Source organism: Tenrec ecaudatus, chromosome 11 (assembly GCF_050624435.1).
Source record: "Tenrec ecaudatus isolate mTenEca1 chromosome 11, mTenEca1.hap1, whole genome shotgun sequence".
Classification (NCBI taxonomy): Eukaryota; Metazoa; Chordata; class Mammalia; order Afrosoricida; family Tenrecidae; genus Tenrec; species Tenrec ecaudatus.
Genome location: NC_134540.1, coordinates 5052690 through 5075270, shown reverse-complemented (window position 1 = coordinate 5075270; position 22581 = coordinate 5052690). Strand labels below are relative to the sequence as shown.

Below are 22581 nucleotides of genomic sequence, written 5' to 3'. Positions count from 1 at the left end.
AAGAAATATGTAGTCTCAGATATACTGAAAAGGGGGAAAGAAGCAAGTTCTAAAAAAACCCAGACAAACTCATTTATAAGTATATATACATGTATATGGGATCTGTAAGTGCATACACTTTACATGTAGGGGGGTTAAATATGAGGGGCTTCAAAATGTTCATGGAAAGATGCCATTTTGCACACACTGTAAAGTTCTCCCTCCCACATATACTCATCATTTATGTAAAATACACATATAAACAAATAAAAACTGGACCAGTGATTGGGCATATAGATTTGAGATAACATAAGTGGGTTGAGGTAGCTTTTACTACTTTACTTATTACTTTTACTAACAGCAGGATTCTGTGGCGGGAGGGGAGACTTCAGAAAATTCTCGGCAAGAGTCTATTGTCTTTTACTTCCATTTCTCTGAAATCGCTTTGATTCTATTTCTTTTACAATCTAAAATTATTTCTCATCTTTACATACATATATACATATTTGCATTCAAGGTGAACGCTTACACAGTGGATTCGCTTTCTGAGGAATCAATCATTTCTCTGCAGACATTGGCGGCGCCATCTAAGGTGTCGCCATTAGCATCCATTCCATTCTGACTGATGGTTCATGAGCAATAAAGGTTGTTTCAATGACTTCAGACGCTCACAAAGAAGAACCAACTGGCAGAACCAACTTAAGATGCTGCGAATTCTCAGGCTGATAACCTTGCTGAGCCCTGGGCCTCTCGGAGGCCTGTGGATGCTCAGGATGTCAGATAACCCTTGGACCCTGCCACCCTAGGGTGGCAGAGGTTACAGGGAGAGACTGACACACTGAAAAGATGTTTACAGAAGTGGCCACTCACGCCTGGCAGGCCCCTGGGGTCCCGTTCCTCGTGAACCCGCAAGAGGGGAGAGTGGGAAAGCTGGAGATGCCCCCACCCCACCCTGTCCCCCGCCCCTTGCTGGCAAGTCCCTCCTACCTGGTTCTGACAGGAGGGAAACCTCTGGAATGCACGTTCACAGAAGCCCAGCTCTGAGTCAGCGCATTGCTGACAGGACAGGGCCCACTAAGAGGAAACGTCCAGTGACTAACCCACCACTGCTCTGGGCCGTACTGTAATCAAAAGGATGTTGGCTTAGGAGGGTGGGAGGAATCAAAACAGTCTGGAGACGCGGTCTTTCGGCAGAATGCAGGGAAGTCCGCAATGCGACCGGCCGCGCGGCAAACAAACAAGGAGGGCAGGAATGCCACCTCCAACGGAAAGAGCCCCATTGTCCCGCTGCCCTGACTCTTCCTTGCTTCTCACCCAGAGGGGGCCACTGCCAGCGAGTACAAAGCTCTGATGACCGAGCTCAAGATCCTGACCCACATCGGCCACCACCTGAACGTGGTCAACCTGCTGGGAGCCTGCACCAAGCAAGGAGGTAAAGGAGGAAGGTGGGCCCCGCTTCGGCTTGGCTCCCCACGTCCGCGCCAGGGATACAGCGCCCCGACGGTCAGCTCGGGCTCTTGGCCGCGGACCCTTGGCACCCATAGGAGAATAGATCCTGTCCGCCGGGGGAGCCCTGTGCCCCTTGCAGGATGCCCCACCCCACCCTGGCGCGGGCAGTGAAGACACAGAGATTCCCTATTCCTCCCGCTGCACCGGCTCAGGGCCACGCACGGAGGGTGGGGAGAGGCAGGTGTCTGGGGAAGGCTGCGAGGGTGCCAGGGCCACCTGCAAGCAGGGAAGCCCTGGCCTGCGGGCAGGAAGCACTCCTGGGGGGCTCCCAGGAGGAGGTGACGCGGGCAACAACCAAAACCTCCCTTCCATACCCGTGATGCACGCAGGCCCGACCGCTGCGTCCAGCAGGGGGAACGGGCAGTGCCTTACGGGTGAGGGCCCCAGCACCTTCTTGGGATCTTCTGTCCCCCCAGCTAAGGCCAGGAGGGCGGGAATGAAGGGGGGCGTTGGGGGTGGCGCGGAGGGGCGGGAGGCCTGACGCAGCCCGGCCTGGTCACCCCGACTCCTGGAGTCCTGGGGGCCACCGGAAGCGCACCCCACACCTTCCGCCTCGGCAGCGCCCCGCAGGGGTCTCCATTTGGTGCCCGTGGGATGGGCAGCTCACCTCAGGCTGCGTCCCTGAGCCCCGGGGAGGGCTGTCGACATGGAAACTGGCGCGTCCTCAGCCGGGTGGTGGGGAGACGGGTGCCCGACGCAGACAGACGACGTCCGTTCTGGGGTCCTGCGGGCAGACGCGCTGTCAGGACGCCCCCGAAGCCACTTTCAAAGCACCGCAACCCTAAACTCTCGCCTGGGAAGGCCTTGGCTCCCACGAGCCTCTCCCGGAGCTTCCGTGAGGGCTGTGAATCCCCCCCCCCCCTCCTCCCGGCATGCCTCGGGGCAGGAGCCCGTGAAGTAGCTCCGGGTCACGCTCGATTGACCTGGAAGTGGTCCTTCGTGTTCGGCCACCGCCCAGCCCCACTGCCGACGACGGTGGGAAGAAGAGGCCTAGGGCGTCTCTTGGACCCAGATTGGGACTCCTTTAGAATCAAGGGTCAGCAAATGAAGCTCACCGCCACCCCCACCCACCGCCCAGAGAGCTTGGTGGCGCTACAGGCTAGGCACTGGGCTGCCAATCCCAAATTCGGTAGTTCAGAGCCACCAGGAGAAAGACGAGGCTGGCTGCTCCCGTCGAGGTTTACCCCCGCGGAAACGTTGTGGTTCAGCGGAAGTGGATTTCCCCGCACTTACACTGGTTGGTCCATTTAGCCTAGCTGAATGGAAGAAATCAGAGGAAAAGATTAAAGGAAACCCACATTTCTTGTCCTCACGGTTTTGTTGAAGCTCAGGTGGCTTCTCTTGCACCAAAGAGGCAGGATGGAGTAGCCACGTGGCCCACAGAGCCTTAACTATATGCTCTTGCTTCTCTATAGGTAATGGGGTAATGCAGAAGCCCCTACGTTAGACCATCTCACAGGCCAGCTCTGAGCAGACACTGAGGTTGCTGCCTGCTGGGGGAAGAGGGATCAGAGGGGCCAGCCTGCTCTCTGTGCCAGAGCTGGTGTGGCAGTGGCTAAGGCCCGTGCTCCAGGGATCTGGCGAAGGCAGGGAGGGGTGGGTGCTGGGTAGTCACAGTGAGAAGCCAGGGCTATTGCGCCTTTCCCGCTTAAAAATTATTTCTCTCCTTTTTCTTCTACTCTGTCTTGTGGGCTCTGCCCTCCACCTGCCTGTGTGTCCCAGTACTTTTGTGCCATAGTGTAAGTGGTTCCACCCACCAGGTTGCTGACTGACAAGGCCCACAGTTGAAAACCCCCAGCCTCTTCTGGGAGAAAGATGAGGCGCCTACTCCTGTGAAGAGTGACAGTCTCAGAAACTCACAGGGCCGGATCTAGCCTTCCTCTGGGGTTCCTATGAGTCGGTGTTGACTCGGTGGCCATGAATTTGGTTTTTAGACTTTGGCAAATTTCTCCTCACATGAAATGGAAACGGCCACCCGTCTCAGGAGCCTCCCGTCCCTAAATTGCATCCCTGGCCCCTCTCTCCCAGAATACCCCAAAGAAAGGGCTGCTTTAGGCCCTCTAACAGCTGGAGGGCTCGGGGAGGCTGAGCGTGTGCCGTTTCCACCGCAGGGCCCCTGATGGTGATTGTGGAGTACTGCAAGTACGGGAATCTGTCCGACTACCTCAAGAGTAAACGGGACTTGTTCTTTCTAAACAAGGTAAGTCAGCCGCAAAGGGGCGGACACATCCAGGATACCACGGAGTTTCCCGTCGAGCCGCGAGGGAAATGCTTCATTCACCCTCCCTTCTCCCCCGTCTGTGCCCTTCTGTGCCACACTCATGTGGGCAACACAGTCCTTGGATCCCAGTGTGCGCAGTGACAGTCAGGGAGTTTAAAGACACTGCCCTTCTAGCTTCGTATCTGTTTTGTTTTCTTTTTAATCATTTTATTGGGGGTTCTTCTCCACGCACACGGAGAAACACACATATAAATGTACACTCACATGCACATGCATTGCTTGTTTCTTGAAAGAAGGTGATAACATACAAGGGGGTACCCCCAAAAGAAGAAAAAAACAATTTTTTCCAAAGCTATGTATTTTTTTTACAAAACACCTATCACCTTCAAAGTACTCTCCATGAAACTTAATATATTTGTCAATCTGCTATTCCATCTTTGCTTGTTTAGCAGGAAAAAAGGGGTAGTAGGAAAGCTCCACCCGACGGAGCTTTTTCCATTTTTTGTTTGTTTTGGGGAGGTACCCCTCATATGCAATTGCCCCCATTTGTTGGATTTGATGTAGCGGGTAACATGCTGAGCTGCTACTCTCAAGGTCAGCAGTTCAAAACCCACTAGCCGCTCCAAGGGAGAAAGGAAAGAAAGTGTTTCCATTCTGCAGTCACGGCTCAGAAACTCAAAGGGGCAGTGCTCCCCTGGCCTGTAGAGTCACTATGAGTCCAAATCAACTCGGCGGTGAGAGAGGACGGAGTGATGTGCAGTCATCAATCGGCCAGTGATGGGTCCAGAGTTAGAAACCATCTCCTTTCCTTCCCACAGCCCTCTCCTCGTTACTGCATGTCCCTACACCCTCACCACCATCTCATCCTGCCCACATTCCCAGACCAGCTGTATGCATCAACACGCAGCTGTGTGTCTTTGAAAATACTCCTAGATTCAAGACGTGAAGGCCAACAAACTTAAGAGAGGTAGCAATGGAGAAGAAAGAATGTCGTCACATTTTGCTCATGCACCACAGCCTCTCAGCTGGACAAGCCCGGGAGACGACACCAGTTCAACACGATTAACTGGTGCTGAGCTGCATTGGTGCTGAGGCTGTGTAGGGTGAAGGGGAAGCTCTCAGACCCAGAATCAGACTTCCGGTGTGTGAGTCCCTTCTCTACGGGACTTAAAGATCATGGGATCTGAGACCGTGAGCAAATCATTCAGCCTCTCTTTGAAGAGTTTCCGTTTCCTCCTTGAATAAGTGGAACTCATCACTGGATGGGCTGGGGAATCCAAAGTTGGTTAGTTGCATCCTCAATAAATGCCAACCATCAGTATCATCATCACTGACCCACAAAGATAGAAAGCCCTAGTGGCCCAGTGGGGTAAGCACTGATCTACTAACCTCAGGGTCAGTGGTTCAAACCCACCAGCCACTCACTCCTCGAGAGAAAGAGGAGATTATCTGCCACTGTCGAGATTTGGTCTGGGACCCCACGGAGCAGCTCTCCTCTGCCCTACAGGGTCACTGCAAGTGCATGAGTCTTTGGATATGCACGGTGGAGCAGAGGTGCCCCATCCAAGAAGGATGGCCATCCCTGTCCTCTGTCTTCAGATGCTACTGACCAGCTGACCTTTCCTCTTCTCCCTGCAAAATGGGATCAAACCCCAAGCCCAGGTGTTTGAAGGAACCGGTACATGGGAACATGATCTCCCCAATTTTCAGTCGTGGCTTCTAATCCTGAGCATCTCGATGCTGAAAGGCATCTTTCTGACCAGCTAGTTTACTCTCTCCTTGGACAGAAATGCCCTGAAACATTAAGAGTCTGGCATAGGGACACCTCCCCCACCCCAATGAGGTAACTCCAGGAGACGAGAAAGCCCAGCGTGGTGGACTCGCCATCCCGTGCTTTTTCTATGCAGCACGTTGGAGGATGGGAAAAGGTAAAATGAGAACAAGTGCAGAACGGCACCCTGGGGCTCAGGGCAGGACACGCCCCCTCCAGCCCCATGCTCCTGGACCGGCTTCAGAAAGAACTGGGCCAGCGACACCGCAGGGACCTGGGCAGGATGGAACATTTGGGTCCGTGCGTCCTTTGTTTTGGTGGCCGGGCTTCCTTATCCGGCTCTATTTAATGACACACCTCCCTGCAAAGCAGCTCCGTGGAGCCGAGTCTTTGTCGGCGAGGAGGCCTGGCTGTGTTTCAGAGAGACTGGTGAAGGAGACCCCAACTCCCAGAGGCAGAAACGGGTTTCTTTTCTCAAATGCATTTGTTAGCATCCTTCCATGTCGCTGGTCATAAGCTCACTCCACTCGGCCAGTCTTCAACGCTCAGGACGTTCCCTGAGGCATAGCAGAAAGGGTGGCAGAGAAGCAGAGCTGTATGTACAGTCAAGAAGTGGGTAAGGGACCCGGAACCTAAGTTGGAGGTCGGGTCCTTGGAGATGGGCTCTGGCTGTGAAGGCCGCTCAGAGGGAGCTGGGAACACGCCTGTCTCAGGTCTGGCCAGCCCCCTCTGCCCCTGCTGTCTCCTGGCCCAAAAGCTGTGGTGGACAGCAATGCCTCCACTGAGCAGAGGCAAATCTCACTGCCTCAGATGCGCTAACAGCTTCGGTCAGACGCCTCTCCTGGGGATGGCGTGCAGTGGGTGGGCCTTTGCTCAGAGGTCCTGCAGCCAGGAAGGTCGGTCGGTCTCTTCAGACCAGCAGCCTCACCCCTGGCCTCGCTCAGGATGCCTCCCCTGCACCGCCTGCTCCGTCCTCTGCCTGCTCGCACTGTGCCCTCTAGTGGAAGCACTGTGCCCGCTTCACACCCGCATTTCTAGGAAAACCCCAGGAAGAATGGGGTGTTGAGATGCTTCCCTCACCACCGCACCCGCAGCTGGACCAGGCAAGCCCTGCTGGTCAGGGTCCCCTGGGGCTGCTTTGACAGGTACCCCGAGCAGGTATCTTCCGACACCCAGAAAGGAATTGCAAGTCAGAACTCAGGGCGCCCCTTTCTGCCTGCATGGGTGCTGCGGGAAGTCTGTGTCCGCAGCTTCTGGCCTCTGGTTCCTTGAAGAGTCCCACGTGCTTGGCACCTCTCTTCCCCACTTGGGTTGCCCTTCAGCCGTTCCTAACCGATTGCACGGCTCGAGACCCACCCTTCACAGGGATCCCTTCACAGGAAGCCCGCCTCCCTAGAGTTACAAACACGCAGCCTCTTTGACACATCGAGGTTGGGATTGGTACCATCTACGGGATGGCCAGTAGTGGTAGCTGGACACTGTCTGGTGCCTCTGGTCTCAGAGGACAGGCGGCTGTGGTCCCCATGGGCAGCCAGCCATGGGGCTTGTTGTTTCCCCGAGACTGCTGCCCTGCACTGCCCTTTGCCCCAGACGGGAGAAAAGGAGCCCCTGTGAGCTTTCCAGCCTCCCATGTTCCTCAGCAAACCAACCTCCCATGTTCCTCAGCAAACCAACCTCCCATGTTCCTCAGCAAACCAGCCTCCCATGTTCCTCAGCAAACCAACCTCCCATGTTCCTCAGCAAACCAACCTCCCATGTTCCTCAGCAAACCAACCTCCCATGTTCCTCAGCAAACCAACCTCCCATGTTCCTCAGCAAACCAACCTCCCATGTTCCTCAGCAAACCGGGCAGAGAGCGTTCTCCTGACGGACCATGCCGTGCCCTTTCACCTGGACGCCCTCCCAGGCAGGGCCTGGGTCCACTGACCCAGCAACTCTGTGCCACGGGGTGTCCAGCCAGGGCGCCTTCCTGCCTGTGCTCCACACTAGCCACCACACAGGGGAAACGGTGGGAAGGGGCGGCTGGGGGCCCAAGGGCAGTGAAGTGGTGACCATCATGCTGTCCTTTGCCACTGTCCCCTGTCCTTCACAAGATGCTGCGTGGGGTAGAGTGGCGATTGCAGAGTCGGTGAAGCCCAGGTCTAAGCCTGGCCTTCTACTAGCTGTGTGTGGCCTTGGCTGCCTGACTTCTCCACGCAACACAGAAACAAAAGTGCTTCTTCGCCCAGTTAGTGAGACCTCCCTCAGGTTCTTCCTGCATTGCCTCCCGCAGAGTCAGCTCTCAGGAAGCACCAGCCCCCATTACTATTTCTCACGTCTACCTAAGTCATTGTCAAGAAGCCCAGTCAAGAGCAGAACAGCCAGGTGACAAGCCACCGTAGGACCCTGGCCGCTTAACCCACTACCCGCTTTGTGAAAGGACACTCTCCCGACTCAGGCCGTCACCAGCTTGAGGGCCCAGCTCCCCCTTTATCAGTGACCTTCTGGGTGTGTTTGAAGGATGCAGCTTTACACGTGGAGCCTAAGAAGGAACAGCTGGAAGCAGACCCAGACCAAGACCAGAAGCCACGGCTGGACAGCATCACCAGCAGCGAGAGCCTGGCTAGCTCGGGGTTCCAGGAAGAGAAGAGCCTGAGTGATCTGGAGGAAGAGGAAGGTAGGTGTCCGTTCCTTCCTGCCCTACAGCCAGAGATATTGTAAATAACATACTGTGCATCTCTGACTTTTTTCATATTTATCACCCTGATAACCATCTGTGGGAGACTTGCCGGGTGAGGTCCTGAAAAGATAAGATTTGAATTAAGATTATTTACCGAGTTACTAATTTTGACAGGGAACTGTAGAATCATCTCCCGTCAGGCCTGTGTGTGTCTTAATGGGTTTTTTCTCTTTCTTTCTCTCTCTCTCTCTCTCTCTCTCTCTCTCTCTCCACACACACACACACCCCGTGCTTGGGCAAAGTGGGCTGGAGGCCTGAAAAAATCTGGGATGTTCATATTGAACCCAAATACTCTTGAAAATGAACCCTGACCCACTCGTTGGTTTGTTTCACGTTTTGCTACCAATTGTTCCAATGACCCAGGATGGATGGGGTGGGGTAACAAGAGCCTTAACAAAACAATTACAGTCTAATGGTTTCCAGATCCCGATGACTTCTACAAGGAACCCATCACGATGGAGGATCTGATTTCTTACAGTTTCCAAGTGGCCCGAGGCATGGAGTTTCTGTCTTCTAGAAAGGTTAGCCTTGCCCTTGACTGTCTTCCTTCGTTGCCGGACCTGGCCACGTGGGTATTCCCAGGGAGACACACACACACACCTTTGCTATGCAGACCTGCTCGTACGAGGACTTGCTCAGGGCTGCGTTCTTCCACGCAGAGTAAGGGAAACAACAGATGCCTGGATTCCGTCACCTGGCCCAAGAGCCTCCTACCCCCCTGCCCCCCGCGCAACCCAAGGGTTTTCAGAATGAGTGTGGTGTTCCAATAGTGGGTTAAGAGGCCAGGGTCCTACGGGCAGACCTCACCGGCTCAAGGACCAGGCTAATCCCCCTGCCTTCCTCCACCTCGCCCCTCGAGGACGTGCGCCACACTGGTGCTGTGCTGGAGAGATTCTGGGACCCACTTGGATTCCTCCCGTGAAGTTGTAGCGAGATGAGAAGTCGATCTCAGCAACTGAACAGAAGAGACCAGATGTGTGGGGTGGGGTCACAGTGGGGAAGCTGTGCTCACTCAGAAACCCCTGCTTCCCAGTGTGGTGGTCCAACAGGCTGGCCCTCAGACCTGCAGCCTCAGCCAATGTTGAGGTGCCCGGGTGGCCTTTGGGCCACTTCCCATGGAGGGGAGCCTGGGATTAGGACTGAGAGCCCCGAGAAGACACCGGACATGACGAAGGGCCCTCACTGTGCGACCATCTGTTCTTATAGTGCATCCACCGGGACCTGGCCGCAAGGAACATTCTTCTATCGGAGAATCATGTGGTGAAGATCTGCGACTTTGGCCTGGCCCGAGATATTTATAAGAACCCCGACTACGTGAGGAAGGGTGACGTAAGTGGGTCGGCTGTGTACTTGACTCGCTGATTCCCCTCTCGTTTCCCACCGATTTACATCTCCTGGGAAGTGGGCCCTGAAAACCATCCCTTGCAGGCTGTTCAAACCAGCAGTCCGCATAGGGCTATGTGTGGGGACACATGGAGGTGGTTCCTCCTCCCGGATGCCCGCACCTTGGGCTGCCCTGCCAGGGGGGCCGCTCCTCTCAGAGGGGCTTGGCGGGAACCCCAGGCCATCCTCCTTCCCTGATGCTGGCTCCTGGGCGGGGGGCTTCCCTCAGCTTCCGGAGAGAACAGTCTGACTCTTGCCCTCAGATAAACCCGGATGATTGATTCCGCAGGTGGCCATGCCTCAGGAAAGGGTGGGGGGTCTCCCAGGGGAGGAAGTTGTCTGCCTCCCGCGTGACCGTGCCTAGCGAGTCCCTGCTGGCTTGTCCTGACTTGTTTGTGGACACTGTGTTATTTTTCACTTTTGCGAGTGACCTCCGTGTCCTCTCTCATCTGGCCCATCCCGAGGCCTGCAGCTAATGTCCGGTGCTGAAGAGGACTCCACGGCAGAGGTGGTCAGCGCAGGCCTGAGGCCGAGTCGCATGGGACCAGCGCCCCTGTTCTGGTGGGATCCGAGAATGTGCATTCCTGAGAAATGTCTAGACATCTGGTCCCAAGACCATACTTAGAGAACCTCTTTGTTTTTTATCGATGGGAACGCACGCATGCATCACACACACACCCAATCCTGGTTCTCTAAAATGGCACAGACCTTGCTCCCTGGGATGTCTGCTGTGCGCCATTGGAGGCAGGCTGCTTGCACACTGGACAGCTGTCCCGAACCCAAAGCCAAACCGAAACCCATTGCCACGGTGGTTCCCATCGTAGTCACCGTCTGTGGGTGGGGTTTCTGAGATGGGGCATCTTGACTGCCTCATCTTCCTCCCAGGGAGCGGCTGGCAAGTTTGGACTGCCTGGTAAAAGGGGCCCTGATGGTGGCAGAGAGGTTAAAGTGTGTGGCCACTGACCCAAACGCCAGGGGCTGGAACCGACCAGCCGCCCTATGGGAGAAAGATGTGACAGCCTGCTTCCATTAAGTCCCAGCCACAAAATCCCTCAGGGACACTCGACCCGGTCCTTTAGACTCGGACTGGTTCATGGCACGGCTTTGGTTTGTGTGTGTGAAATGTCCTGGTAGCATCATGGGTCGACACTTTGGGCTGCTAACCTCAAAGTCAGAGGTTCTACCACACCAGCTGCACCAGGGCAGAAAGACAAGGCGGTCTGCTCCCGTGAAGATTTCCAGTCTGGGAAACCCTGTGGAACAGTTCTGCCCTGTGGAATGGCTGTGAGTCAGAATTGACCAGAGGCAGCAGGGCCGGAGGGCTGGCTGGAGCACAAGCTTGTGTTGGGAGAGGGATTTCGTTAAAGCTCAGGGTCAAGACGCGCCCAACACAGGTGCTGAGGAAGTAGGTGTGGTCTCCTAGGAATCTGAAGAGTGGCCACCAGGTGGGCCTCTGAGAGTGGCCACCAGGTGGGCCTCTGAGAGGTTTGGGAAAAGGCCGTTGTCCTTTGGTTCCATCTCCCTATGAACTCTTGGAAGTCCCCTCACAGCTTCTTCTTGTAGAGGAATGACAGGCCACCACTTGTCTTTGTCCAGAAGGCCAGGCTGCCCTGGGAGTGATACCCCCGGCTGCCAGGCCCTGGTGCTCATGGCCCCTGTCCTTTTCTAGACCCGGCTTCCCCTGAAGTGGATGGCCCCCGAATCCATCTTTGACAAAATCTACAGCACCCAGAGTGACGTGTGGTCGTACGGCGTCCTGCTGTGGGAGATCTTCTCTTTGGGTAAGGGGGGTTATGGGGGATGGAGAGAACCCATTGGGCCCGCCCACCTTCAGAGCAACAGGACCCCTGAAGGAGGTGTGGGCCCCTCAGAGGGCCACCTGCACACATGACAACCTTGAGTGGGATGCCCGGTCGGCCTGGCCACCCTTACCCTCTTCATCCGTCCGCACAAAATCCCTCCTTCTTACCCTCTTGCCTTCCGCCCCTCATTGTCCTCAGGCGGAGCCCTGGCACGGCCTCTGAGAGCCAGGATGCACTTAGCCCAGTTGCATTAGCGTGCATTCGGGGCAGCTGGCCACCCCCTCCCAGGCCCCGCCACAGCAACGCACGGAGCCCACGTGTGTCTGTAGGAGCCCGCCAGCCTCTGCCAAGCCCGTGCCTGCTGGTCGCAGCAGCACTTACTAACAGGCACAGTGACCTCTCCGGCTTCCTGTCATGTGTGGAAATCATCGCCCTGCTTTCGATGACAGGCACCTGTGGCTTCCAGTCTTTGAAAGCCGTTTGGCGGCCACCGAGGCCCGCGGTGACTCGATGCCAGCTCTACACGTCCCAGCTGCTTCCTACCAGCTGTGGTGACCGCAGACAGACCAAGGCCCGGCCTTGGGGCCCGAAGATGGGGCCCCTGGCCCAGACCCAGCCACCTCTGCACCCCCAACACACACAGTCAGGAGTCCCCAACAAGGAGGTCAGGGGTCCTGGACAGTAACCTGCCCAAGACCATGTCCTGGGCCCCCAGCCCCTCAGGTCAGCCCAGCCCACAGCCTGGGCCACCTTTTCCCCCAGCCTCACGTCATCCCAGCCCCTCGCTCTTCGAGGAGACGACCAGAGAGCAGCCTCCCATGCTCTCCTGGAGGCGGGGTGTCCTTCCCGGGCCTGACACCCTCCGCTAGCCTCTCAAGAAGCTGACGGCTCCAGTGCGAGCCCGAGTGGAGAGACCCCCTCCGAGGACACTCCCACTCCAACTGCACACCCAGGAACGGTTGGTGCATCGGGTCCCTGCACCAACAGACCCACCCACTCACCCAGCCAGGGCCTGCTAAGGTTCTGTGAGGGCGACCTCTCCTGAGGCCTGTCCCCATGGCCCTCACCCTGTCTCCCTCCCGCAGGGGGCTCCCCGTACCCTGGGGTGCAGATGGACGAGGACTTCTGCAGCCGCCTGAAGGAGGGCATGAGGATGCGGACCCCCGAATACGCAACCCCGGAGATGTGAGCCCCCCCCCGCTTCTGCCATCTGGACACTCCCCAGGGGGGTGAGGGGTGGACATGGTGCTTGCTTTGTGGTCTCGCTGCATAGATGAAAGAGCTCCTCTGACCACCTGCTCCACGTCTGCAGAGCCGTGGGGTTGTGCTGTGCTGGGAGAATGTTCTAGAAGTGGGGCTCAGAGCCCTCCCACCAGCCCCTCCCCGGGAGAAAGATGCAGTTCTTGGCTTCTGTAAGGGCTCATAGCTCAAGAAACCCTTTGGCGAGTTCGCCCCTGTCCTGAGCGATGGCAGTGGAGGAGCCCTTGGTAACACACAGGGTTAAGCGCTCGGCTGCTAACTGCAAGTCAGTGGTTCCAACTCACACAGCTTCTCTGAGAGAGAAAGACCTGGTAGTCTGCTCCCATGAAGATGAGGGACAAGAATGCCTTGTGAGGCAGCTTCACTTGGTCCCCTTGACACACCGCCCCAACGCACAGCAACCCTGAGGGAGAGCGCAGAACTGCGCCCCGGGTATCTGGAGCTTTGCAGCTTTAAGGGAGCAGGCAGCCCCACCTATCTCTTGTGGAGCAACTGGTGGCTCGCAGCTCAACACAGAACTCCCTACTCCAGAGGGCTGGAGAGACTATGAACCCTTACAGAACCAACAGGCAGCCTCATCCTCCTCCCGGGAGTGGCTGGTGGGTTTGAACCACTGACTTTTCAGCAGCAGCCTCACCCCTAACCCACTGGAAACAGGCCACCTCCACCACAGCCAAGGCACCCTAGTGGCGTCCTGGGGCATTGATTGAGCTGCCAGCCACAATATCAGCCGCTGGAACACACCAGTTGCTCCCTGGGAGAAAGGCGAGGCTGTCTGCTTCCATCAAGAGTTGCAAGCTCGGAAACCACAGGGGGACAGTTCTACTTTGCCCTACAGGGCCGCCAGAGGTCCAGCCCCCGCCACAGCCAGGAAATGGATGTGAAAGGCCTCAGACTTGTGACTGGCCCTCGCTTGGCCCAGAGATTCAGGGCGCGGCTGCAGAACTCCATCCCTGGGGCAGCTCAGAGGTGTGGCTACCCACAGTGCTCTGCAACCCGTCCATCCACATGGGCGCAGAAGGAAATACCTCCTCCCGCTGTTCATGTGACCGGGAGGTTGCCGGAGTCAGGGCTCCCCTACTAGCAAGAATGACAATGAAGGCCACTGCAGGCCCAGACACCCACCGCTCCACGCCCCACTCCTGGGTACAAGGGGGGTTTCTAGAGGGCCTAGCGAAATGGAATCAAGAGAGAATGGGGTTTTCCAGGTACTTCCTGAAGCCCCTCATACAGTAAAACCTAAACCTTCTTTGCAAGGCAGAAACCGGCCCCAACACATCAAATCCGCTGCCATTGAGTCCACTGCGACCCTGTAGAAAGGAACAGAAGTAGCCCTGTGGGTTCCCAGACTGTAACTCCGGAATTCCCACTCAGAACGAGCCAGCACGAAGCGGGACGACAGGCCCCTGTGGAAGGGGGGAGCCTTCCAGGCTGGGAAGCCCAAGGCGGTCCGCATTCTGACTGTGCTGCGTTTTGAAGCTCATTTACCGAATCCTCCTACCAACCCTGTACATTACGGCAGGGTCTCATCCCTTCTATTGGACAGAAAGGAGGAAACCGAGCCCCCTCCCCCAGGAAGTGATTAGCCCACAACCACAGTGCTGAGAGGAGCCTGGTGGCACCGTGCTTAAACACTCGGGCTATGAGCTCCTGCGGGAGAAAGCCGAGGCTGCTGCCCGCAGCCAGGGTGACAGCCTTGGAAGGAGCACAGGTGGTGAAGGGGTCTACGCAGGCACACTCACTGCCAAAACGACCACCTGAGAAACCCTACGGCAGGTCTACTCTGCCCTACAGAATCGCTGTGAGTCAAAATCAACTCAACGTCAGGGAATGCATTTTGGGGGCTTCAGCGTGTGTTGGGTGTTGGGCTGCCAGCTGACTAGCCGTGCAGGGAGAAAGAGGAGGCCGGCGGCTCCCACAAAGAGCCTTCTTGGAAACCCAAGGGAGCGCCTTACTGTGTCCTGGAGAGTTGCTCCGAGTTGGAATCGACACAGCGGCCATGAGTTTGGTCTGGCTTCCAGGATCCCCGGTGGCACGGTGGTTAAAGTGCCTAACTCGTACTTGGGAAGTCAGCAGATGTAACCCACCAGCCATTGCACGGGGACAACGATGCTTCCACAAAGGCTGACAGCCTCAAAACCCCTGCGGGCCAGTTCCGCTCTGTCCTAGAATGTTACGGAGTCAGAATCAACTCAGTGGCGGTGGGTTTGGGTTTGGCCGTTGCTAATAAGTTAGGAGGGAGCCCTTGGGGTGTAGTGGCTACACATTGGGCTGCTAAGCAGTGTTGGCAGTTCAAAACCACCAGCGGCTCTGAGGGAAGATGACCTATCTAGTCCCATAAAGAGTTACTTACAGTCTCGGAAACACACGGGCGAGATCCTACCCTGTCCTGTAGGGTCACTTGGCACTGTCACCGTCTATCTCAGTGGCAGAGAGAGTAACTTAGGAAAGCTCAGTCTGCGCCCTGTCCAAGCCCACCAAGTCCTCCCCTACCCTGCAGGCAGTTTCCCCCTTACCCAGGGCCTGGTGCCAGGTAACACTAAGGATACCAAGTCAGGTCAGCATCACTTTATCTGACCTCCAGGGCCAGGATTCCACAGCACCCAGGTAGCACCTGCAGCCAAAGAGGCTTCTGGTAGAGAGAAGGCCAAGTCCTCAGCTCAGGGCCAGAGTCTGCTCGCCAATTTCCCTAAGTCAGCAGCAGCTGTCAGGGAAGGAGTGAAGGAAGGCGGCTGGGAGTCCTCCCAGCCTTGGAAAGCTGATGGAAGGTCTGGGTGAGGCAGAGTACAGCTGGTTGGCACTTCTCAGATACCCTGATCCGGCCCTGACCTCGAGCAGTGCTTCTGGAAGCTGAGGAATGATCCTCCCTTTTGGACCTGCCCTGTACCACCACTGGGTCCCTTTACTTGACCAAACCTGTTCTTAGTAAAAACCATGGCTTCATTGGTCCCTGGCCCTGAGCCTGTTTAATCAGTTGTCTTTCAATAAGGCAGTCAGTGTTTTGATCACACACACACACACACACTTTCCCTTTGGTGTTTGTTGGGATAGTTTGCATCAAGTTTAAGGCAAAGGAGAGGAAATCAGATATCAGAAACAAGATTCAAACATTTAAGAAAAGAGCATCTGGAGGTGGTCCCTCCAGTTAGTCCCAACAGACAGGAGCAGGGAGCGGCCTCTTCCAGAGGCCACCCCAAACAGTCATCAGTGAGCGGACATTGGCAGGGAGCCGAGTCTGCAGAAGAAGCTGGGCCCAGACTTGTCAGGAAGGACAAGGGCTCAGCGACTCAGGCACGAGGTCCTGGGACTTCTGAGCCCCTCCTAGGAAGTAGCCCCTGAAGCCGGTGCCCTGCCAGGCAGGAAAGTGCTGTGTTTGTAAGAGTGGGGCTCGGTGCCACCATTCAGTCACTGAGTGGGGATGGTTTGGTACTGTCGGATCCATTCCCGCTTACAGGACCACGTGGAACAGCCTCTGTCCGTCTCCTAGGCTGCCATCCCATGGGAGCAGCTCTTTCCGTCCTCTGTGAACCTTCAGGTTAGCCACCCAATGCCTTCAGAGCAAAGCCAAACCAAACTCACTGCCAGCAAGTCGATGCCCACTCATGCCGACCCTATAGGGCAAGGTAGAACTGTCCCCGTGAGTTTCTGAGACTGTAACTCTGTATGGGAGTAAAGAGCCCCAGCTTTCTCCCTTGGAGCAACTGATGGTTTTGAACTGAGGACCTTGCAGATCATATCCCAAAGCCTAACCATTTATGCCACCAGGGATCCTCTCAGAGCAAAGACAGTAAGTGATACACCAATGCTGGGCAGTCGGCAGGGGTAGCTACCCCCTTGGCAGTCACTCACTGCCCTTGGGCCCAGTCTGACTCAGTGTGAGCCTGTGGGACAGAAGAGAGCCTTCCCCAGCGTTCACCGGTTCGCCAGCAGCTACAGCTTTCTCTGGAGGAGGGGCAGTGGGCCCTAACCACCAACCTTGCCACCTGGCAGGAGGGTTTGCACCTACCTTGGTAGCCAGGTGTTTGCTGCCTTTTATGAGCAGGGGGGGAAAACATAGGCAAATACCGATCATAACCTGCAAAACTCGCTGCCCATCTGCATGGCCGGTCGGAGGGCCACCTTCCCCAAGGCCGCGCCACTCCAGCTGTCCCCTCGCACTCCGCCTCCACAGCTACCAGATCATGCTGGACTGCTGGCACAAGGACCCGAAAGCGCGGCCCAGGTTCGCAGAACTGGTGGGAAAGCTTGGCGACCTGCTTCAAGCCAACGTGCAACAGGTAACGTCATGGCTGCGAGAGCCAGCCACCTGGTCTTAAAGCGACTCAGGGGCCGGGTCTTGCTGCTGCCGCTGTGTGGTTTGACCGGGAAGAGAATCGCTGAGATCAGTAGAAACCCCCGGCCCCCGCCCCAATGCCTCTTCTTTACTGCCTGGCACCTCCCCAAGTGCCCCCACGGGGTGCAGATGGCAGCGGCCGGCGATGTCGAGCTGGCAGGGTGCCCCCCGGCAGAGACAGTTCTGAGCCTCTTGGTCTCTTTCCTAGGAGGGGAAGGACTACATCCCACTCAGCACCATCCTGACGGGGAGCAGCGGCTTTCCCTTCTCCACGCCGCCCTTCTCGGAGGGCTTCTTCAAGGAGGACGTGGCTGCGCCCAGGTTTAGTGCCAGCAGCTCAGACGACATCAGGTGAGCAGCCTTCCCGACCGACCCCAGGTCTGCAGAGACATGCCAGGCAGCAATCAAACGCGGGCTACGCCCCTGCTCCCCTCCTCGGTTGACAGGACGCCCTGCGTGCATGCTCGTGCATGCGCTTGTGTCCTGAAAGCGTGTTTCACGTGTCAGGATGCTCTCGCTCAGCTCGGGACACAACGTCTTAGGACTGTCTCCGTGCAGTCCCATGGAAACGTCCAGTCCACAGACCCCGGTGAGGAAGCCTTCGTGGTGTCCAGTATCCCAATGATCACAATTGCCCCCAGAATGCCCTTTAAAACAGCAGCTTTCAAAAGTCAAGACCAGGAAAGGGCAGGGTCCGCTGAAGACGAACACACTGCCGTAGTGACACTGCAGGCTGAGTGTTGGGCTGCTCGCCAGAAGGTCAGTGGTTCAAACCCACCAGGCACGGTGGGAAAGAGATGTGGCTGGCTGACCCCAAGCAGCTTCACAGCCTCAGAAACGCCCCACTACAGGGACACTGAGTCAGAGTGGACTCTGGAACACTCCTCCATTGTAATGAGACTAGCATTCACTGATGACACCCTCCAACGGAGCAACGAGGTCTGGCTTTGCCCCTCCCCTAGCCACCGAAGCTCACCTCGCATGTCTGCAGGGTAACTGGAGGACTGTGCGAGTGAATCGTGAGTGCCGCCCACATTAACGCCGGTGACAGGCGTGTTACACACGTCCTGTGGGCTGGCTCCCACGTTCACATCCACCCTACGAGGTAGCTACTGTTATTCCTGCTACACAAGTAGGATATTCTGGTTTTGAGGGCAGCTTGCCAACATTGTGCGGCCAGAAAATGGATAAGGTTCCTTACCCAAATCAATGGTCTCACGTCTTCCCTGGACCCCTATTGTCAGGAACCCCCAAGCTTTCTGGCATCTTGACCTGCAGCCGGCACTACTAGGCCTGATTTCTGTTCGGCAAGCCAGGCAAGGGCCCAGGGAGGGCCTGGGGGAGAGGTACTGACAGGCGTCGGTGAGGACAAAGAAGGAGCCCTGTGGCCGGCCCAGCCGTTTGGTGATGGGTACAGATCAGTGCAATGTCCATACTGGCCTGTCAACCGTTACTACCAGTCGCCCGGCCTGTGGCCCTCCACCACTCCGGCTTGTAGCCCTCTACTACAAGTTTACTAACCTGTAGCCCTCCACCACAAGTCTGCTGGCCACCAGATTTCTTCTCGATCCTCACAAATACTACCAAGATGCTAAAGCAAATGAGTTACCACATTTTAAAGATGAGAAAACCAGCTTGATTAAATAGATTGGTTGCGTCTGAGTGGGCAAGGCATGAAGACTGGCAGGTTAATTTGAGCTCTTCCAGGGTGGTGTGCAGCATTGAGCCTAGAGGGTGACAGACACACACACACACTCCCCAGAGCAGCTGAGCCAAGGACCAGAGAGGATATCGTGATGGTGCCGCCCAGCTCCTTGTGCCTCATCAGCAGGCGGTCGCCGATGGTTACCAGGAGAGCACCTCTCCTGTGTGTGTCCTCACAGCACAGGCCCCAGGCCGCCACTCTGCCAGGGACCCAGGATGGCAGTTTCTGTTCTTGGTGGTGCACATCTTTACAGGAAGCCAGCTGCTAGCACCTCACGGGGCACCCTGTTTGACCCAACCCAAGGGGTCAGACCAAATGATGCCTCAGGGCTCCCAGGGCCTGCTTCCCTGAGTCCACACAGGACCAGAGGCCAGGCCACAACGGAGGGCAAGACGGTCTCTGGGCCAGACGGCTTGGTGAAAAGTGGCATTACCATCCTGGTGCCGGAGAACTTCAGGCTTGGGGGGTGTTGGGCGGGTCCTGCTGCGAGGCTGGCCATCTGTCTCAGTATCCAGTGTCCATGGCCTCCTATGGCATCACAGCTGGCCAGGTGTGCTTCCCGCTCAGACCCTCCTTCGTACTTCTTCCTAGATACGTCAATGCCTTCAAGCTCATGGGTCTGGAAAGAATCAGGACCTTGGAAGAATCTTCTCCACTCGGCACCTCCATGCTTGAAGTAAGTAATGCAGCTGGCCTGCTCGCTGCCCCTGCAGGACTCCGTCCAAACACAAATGCCAGGTGCTGCAGGTGGAGGGTCAGGTCCACTGGGACTAACAGGGGCTGGCTGGGAGGCCTGGAGTCCCCGTGAAAGCAGAAGTCCATGATTAGCAGATGACCCAGAGTTCACTCCAGGGTCAAATTCCTTGCATGGTAGTCATTTCAGCCGAAGAGGAATCGAGTGAGAGCATGGGTGGAAAATACTGAGCAGCCCAGGAGCTGGCAGAAGACTGAGTAAGTCTGTCTCGGAAGAAGTACAGCCAGCATGCTCCTTCAAGGATGGATGCTGAGACTTCCTCCCACACACTTTGTGCACGTAGTTCGGAGGGGCCCATCCCAGGGCAGGATGTCCTGCTTGGGAAAGCCAGGAGTCAGCAAGGAAAGAAGACCCTAAATGAGGTGGCCCGGCGTATGGCCAGGTGACGTGGTCTCCTGTGGTATGTGGGTCGCTAAGCGTTGGAACCGATGCAGCAGCACCCAGCGGAAACCACCTCTCTCCCCTCCCCCACCACCCGGGGCAATGGCAGCCTCCATGTCTGAGCTCCTCTGAATGTCAGTGCACTACAGCAGTCAGCGAGTGGCCCGGGGTCCGCAGCCCAGCCTCTAACCCCGAGGCCACCAGGGCCCGCTTGCCGCATCGTACAGAATTAGTCACTGCACCGCAAGACACGGGGTGGGAGGGTAGTCTCGGGGGGCTGCCTGGAAATGCTGGTATTCTACCCACGTCCGATGTGCGGTCCCCCAAGGTCGCAGGGATGGGACAGCCAGTCTTCTAGCCAACTGCTCCAGGAGGAAGCAGTGTTTGCTCCTGGCCGGGAAGCTGCCTCTCTCTCTTCTCCCAGGCCCTGGGACACGGGGTCTTGTCAACCTAGGGCTCTTAGAGCACACGTGCTGCGGACCTCGGGGAGCTGCTGACGCCAAGGTCAGCAGTCTGAACCCACCAGCCGCTGCTCGGGAAAAGGGGCATGGACACACACAGGGTCAGCTGTACCCTGTCCACAGCATCACTCTGAGGCAGTCAACTCAGTGTCCGTGAATTTGGTTGGCGTTTTTGTTGCTGGTGTTTTTTCACCACCCAAAATCGACAGCTGCACCCCCAGCTGGCTTTCTCTGGGTTCCCTGGCTGCTGTTGAGCCAGCCGGGACATCTGATCCCACAGACTAGGCCAGCACCAAGCGAAACAACATCTACACCCGAGGCGTTTTCAGTGGCCACCTTTGTCGGTCCGCAGTGCGATAAAAGAAACTCTGACAATGGGGTGATCCGGGCTCTCAGAAATGCAGGCGCTCAGCCCAGACCCTAAACCCGCTGCTGACCAGTGGGAGAGATGACACCCAAACATGGGTGATGCCCCCCACACATACATACTTTACCCCTTTCCTAAGGAACACCAGGCCACTTACTCAATAGCCGGAGGTTTAAACCCACCAGCCGTTCCACGGAAGCTGAGGCCATCTGCTTCCGTGAAGATCAACAGCCCTGGAAACCCTCTGGGACAGCCTCTCTCTGGGCCCCATGGGGCTCTGAATGGGAGTGGAGCTGAAGGCCAGGAGTGCAGTTCATCACCGTTCCCATGGGAGCAAGGTGGAGAAACATGGCCAGCACTGCCGAGCCCAGGGAGAGCCGAGCCCAGGGAGAGGCCCCTGCGTGGAACCCACGGCCGGGGAATGTCTCGGGAAGAGTCACAGGGCGTCCCCAAAAGCTAGTTCACAGTGGCCCATGAGGAAGGAGGGCCAGCAGCGTCTGAGTCTGCACTGGAAACGAAATGGTCCTCTCACCTCTCATTTCTTGGGATTTTGGCACCTCACGGGCACTAAGTCCGTCTGTGTGATCCCGAGCCCCCGTTCCCGGCCCTGCAGCTCTGGTGGCTTCACACAGCAGCTTGCACACAGGTGGCCTGTGGCAACTGCCCACTCTTCAGGGTTAAACCCGTGAGGCGCTCCCTGTCCCTGCAGAAAGCAGGACCACGTGGCTGGGAGCGGTGGGGCTGCGGCTGAGAAGAAAGCTTCGTCTCTATCCGCAGGGCTCATGGGGGCACAGGGCGCAGGGAGTCCCGAGGCAGCCCCGGGACTAGGTGTGGAAAGAGAAGTCCTGGTGGTGCAAGGGTCAGGCATCCCAAGGACAGCTGTCCCATCCCACAACCCACTCCGTGAAAGAAAGACGGCGGCTGCCTGCTCCCACCTGGCCTCGGAGACCCTGTGGGGCAGCTCAGCTCCGTCCTGCGGGGTTGCTATGAGGCAGTGTGGGCTGGCCAGGCGGGTCAGGCAGCAGTGGGACACCCTCTTCCTCTCCTCCCCCCCCAGGACTACCAGAGGGACTCAAGCACTCTGCTGCTGTCCCCGCTGCTGCAGCAATTTCCCTGGATCGAGAGTAAACCCCAGGCCGCCCTCAAGATGGGGTAAGCACCCGGCCGCCCCCCTCCCAGCAGCTAGTGCCACTGTGGATGGAGCTGTTTGCTGGGCAGCGGTTCCAGCTCCCCCTGCCCCCAGAGCACACATGGGAGGCGGTCTGCTCCTGAGAAGGCTGGGGGGGGGGCACACGGGATCCGCTGGATGCTCCAGGCAGCCTCTGCTTTGGGGCGTGGCAATGTTCTGAATCGAGGGGCAGCAGTCAGGACACCCTGTGAATGCCCTACAGAGTGGTGTGGGTTCCGCCCCAGCGATGGCAGGCGGCCCTCTCCCACACAGCCCGGCTGGGCGCCGGCCCCAAGCCCAACACGGGCAAAATCAATGCTGGCCGGAAAAAGCCAGAACTGGATGGGACAGGGCCACCTTGATTTCCTGTCTAGGAAGTTCTCAGCCCTCGTTTTCACCTGGGCAGGGGCCAGGCTCCCCGTCTTCTCCTTCCTGGGGAGCGACGTTAGCCTGGCGCACCCGCCACGTGGGCCGAAGGTCCTCGCGTTCCCAGGCCTATGGTCATGAGCTGGCTTCCTTCAACACTGGGTTGATGGTGGGGCCCGGGTAGGGCCCCCACAGGACCCAGGGCATCCCGTGGGGGGTAAAACCCAAGAGTCCCAGTGACACCAAGGGCTGAGCTCAGGGAGATGGTGGTGTTCCAGCACTCACCGGGTTCCTCAGCAAGGCGTTCCTCCTCTCAAGGTAAACAGCGGGGGGGGGGGGGGGGGGGGGGGGGAGTGAGGGAGCACTTCCTCCCCTCAACGTTGCCCCGACTCAAGAGGCAGC

General features: G+C 57.2%; 1 protein-coding gene across 1 annotated transcript in view; it reads left to right on the top strand.

The window, feature by feature from the left end:
* Positions 1 to 22581, top strand: part of FLT1 (fms related receptor tyrosine kinase 1) — a 179182-nt gene that overhangs the window by 153665 nt on the left and 2936 nt on the right. The window contains exons 19-29 of the mRNA XM_075562804.1: positions 1298 to 1411; positions 3600 to 3688; positions 7980 to 8136; positions 8623 to 8720; positions 9406 to 9528; positions 11252 to 11363; positions 12470 to 12569; positions 16816 to 16921; positions 17186 to 17328; positions 19274 to 19358; positions 21703 to 21797. Coding sequence (XP_075418919.1) covers positions 1298 to 1411; positions 3600 to 3688; positions 7980 to 8136; positions 8623 to 8720; positions 9406 to 9528; positions 11252 to 11363; positions 12470 to 12569; positions 16816 to 16921; positions 17186 to 17328; positions 19274 to 19358; positions 21703 to 21797 — 1222 coding nt within the window. The remainder of the gene's footprint in view (positions 1 to 1297; positions 1412 to 3599; positions 3689 to 7979; positions 8137 to 8622; positions 8721 to 9405; positions 9529 to 11251; positions 11364 to 12469; positions 12570 to 16815; positions 16922 to 17185; positions 17329 to 19273; positions 19359 to 21702; positions 21798 to 22581) is intronic.